Source organism: Pelophylax lessonae, assembly GCF_965119305.1.
Source record: "Pelophylax lessonae genome assembly, chromosome: 1".
Lineage (NCBI taxonomy): Eukaryota > Metazoa > Chordata > Amphibia > Anura > Ranidae > Pelophylax > Pelophylax lessonae.
The window spans coordinates 17,460,937-17,462,800 of record NC_138768.1 but is presented as its reverse complement, the minus strand read 5'-3'; the positions used below and the strand labels follow the sequence as shown (position 1 = coordinate 17,462,800).

Genomic DNA, 1,864 nt, shown 5'->3' with positions numbered 1-1,864 from the left:
ATGGACATTTCATTACAATATTATGTGGATGGACTGTAGAGCTTACATGGTTGTCGGGGTCTGTGGGGGGGGGGCTTATTAGTATCTGGAAGCCCCCTTTAACAAGGGGGGCCCCAGATCCTGCCCCCCCATGTGAATGAGTATTGGGTACATAGTACCCCTACCCATTCACCAAAGAAAGTGTCAAAAAGTAATAAACACACAAGACCATTTTTGACAATTCCTTTATTTAAAAAAAATAAAAAAAAGTGTTCCTTGATGGAAATCCATCATCAATCATGTCGCCAGCTGGACCCTAGAAATAAAAAAAAATGAAAAAACGCTCTCGCCTCCTGGGAGGCCTCCCACCGAATGCCTCCTCTGCACTTTGACATTTCTTATACAATTAAGGGGCAGGGCCACCTAGCTACATCACCCGGGGGCATCACCCCTTATGACATCACAGATTGGTGCATGCTGGGCATGTGACATCAGAAGGAGGTGGTGACCCCCTCGGGCCGAAACGTTTGCCCATCCTTATTGAACGCTCTTACCTTATACTTTAGTGTGTGAGGATTTATTTCAGCTTTTTTGTTATTTATTTTAAAAGAGAAATCCATGTCATGTAATGCTTGAGCCAAAATGTAGACTGAGATATACACTCTATAGGAGGTTTTATCATCTGGAGAAATTAAATCGAATGGAAGTGTCTCCAAACTGCAGTTCCTAAGAGGTAATCTAGTTGTGAGTGGAATAAGGACATTTTTCATTTGGTTTTTTGAAAAGCATACCCATTCAGATATAAGAATATCCTCCATCAGTGGGTCATTTGGACGGCTGAATGGATTGACATTATCAAAATATTCCAGCAATCCCTTAATGAAGAAAAAGGGGTACCTAAACACCAAGCTGCAGTTACCGAGAGCAAAAAACATTTCACTCATTGACCAAGAATCTGGTATAATAAATGTTTTCTCCGTGTAATAAGGGACATTATTATCCAAAAACTTGTAATAAGTCAGACTAACTGAGCCACAAATAATAAGAACTTCCGTAGTTGAGGTTTGCAGCTCTGGAGGAATTTTATTATAATTCTTTACAGACACCAGAATCTTGAATTCAATACAAATTCCATGATTAGATAAATGTTTGCTGAGTTGTCGGATCTCCCTCTCTCCATATTCATCATCAGATGTAAGGATCCCGACCCAGTTCCACTTCATCCTTTCCAGTAACTTTGCTATGGCCACATATTGCATCTCATCATCCGGAACTGTCCGGAAAAAGTTTGGATACATCTTTCTATCACTCAGTAAAGTGTCTCTGGCTCCATAACTAATCTAGAAAGAAAGAAAGAAAACCATCTGCATAAATAATGTGGAACTTTTAACATCTAAATGAACAGAAGAAAACCTTAGAAAATGTTTTCATGTTTTTTGAAGAGTAACAAGCAGAAGTTGTCAGTCACCTGAGCTGTCTACAATAGATGTATTGGAAGATTTATTGGTGGTTTTATTTCAGCGGACCAACCAGATAAATATGCAGGAGTAATGCTACACGAAAAATAAGCCAAAATTCTGTTTCAAACATTCGGACGATTTTCTAATAGTTAGTGGATGACAATCAATAATTGTTTTCAAATTTTCAGAGCTGATAATTCAATTGAAAAGTTTGAAATATTTTTATTGAATGTAGATGTAGCACCCTCCTAGTCAGGTGCTAGATAGGTAGCATAGTTTTGATTCTGGCTGCTTATCAGCAGAATTACAGGCTAAAGTTATGTGCTTCCTGCTTATCAGGGAGCAGTATTTAAAGTTAGGCCTGTTGCATGTGTCCAGGAGTGATTCATTTGGTCTGAGGTAGTGTCCCCACTGTATCCAATAGG

General features: G+C 39.0%; 1 protein-coding gene across 1 annotated transcript; it reads right to left on the bottom strand.

Moving 5' to 3' along the window:
* Positions 1-470: 470 nt before the first annotated feature.
* Positions 471-1,277, bottom strand: LOC309568900 (extracellular calcium-sensing receptor-like; the record flags this gene model as incomplete). Its single annotated transcript, XM_082274677.1, has 1 exon — positions 471-1,277. The coding sequence occupies one exon, from the start codon at positions 1,275-1,277 to the stop codon at positions 471-473; it is 807 nt and encodes a 268-aa protein (XP_082130803.1).
* Between the last annotated feature and the right edge of the window lie 587 nt (positions 1,278-1,864).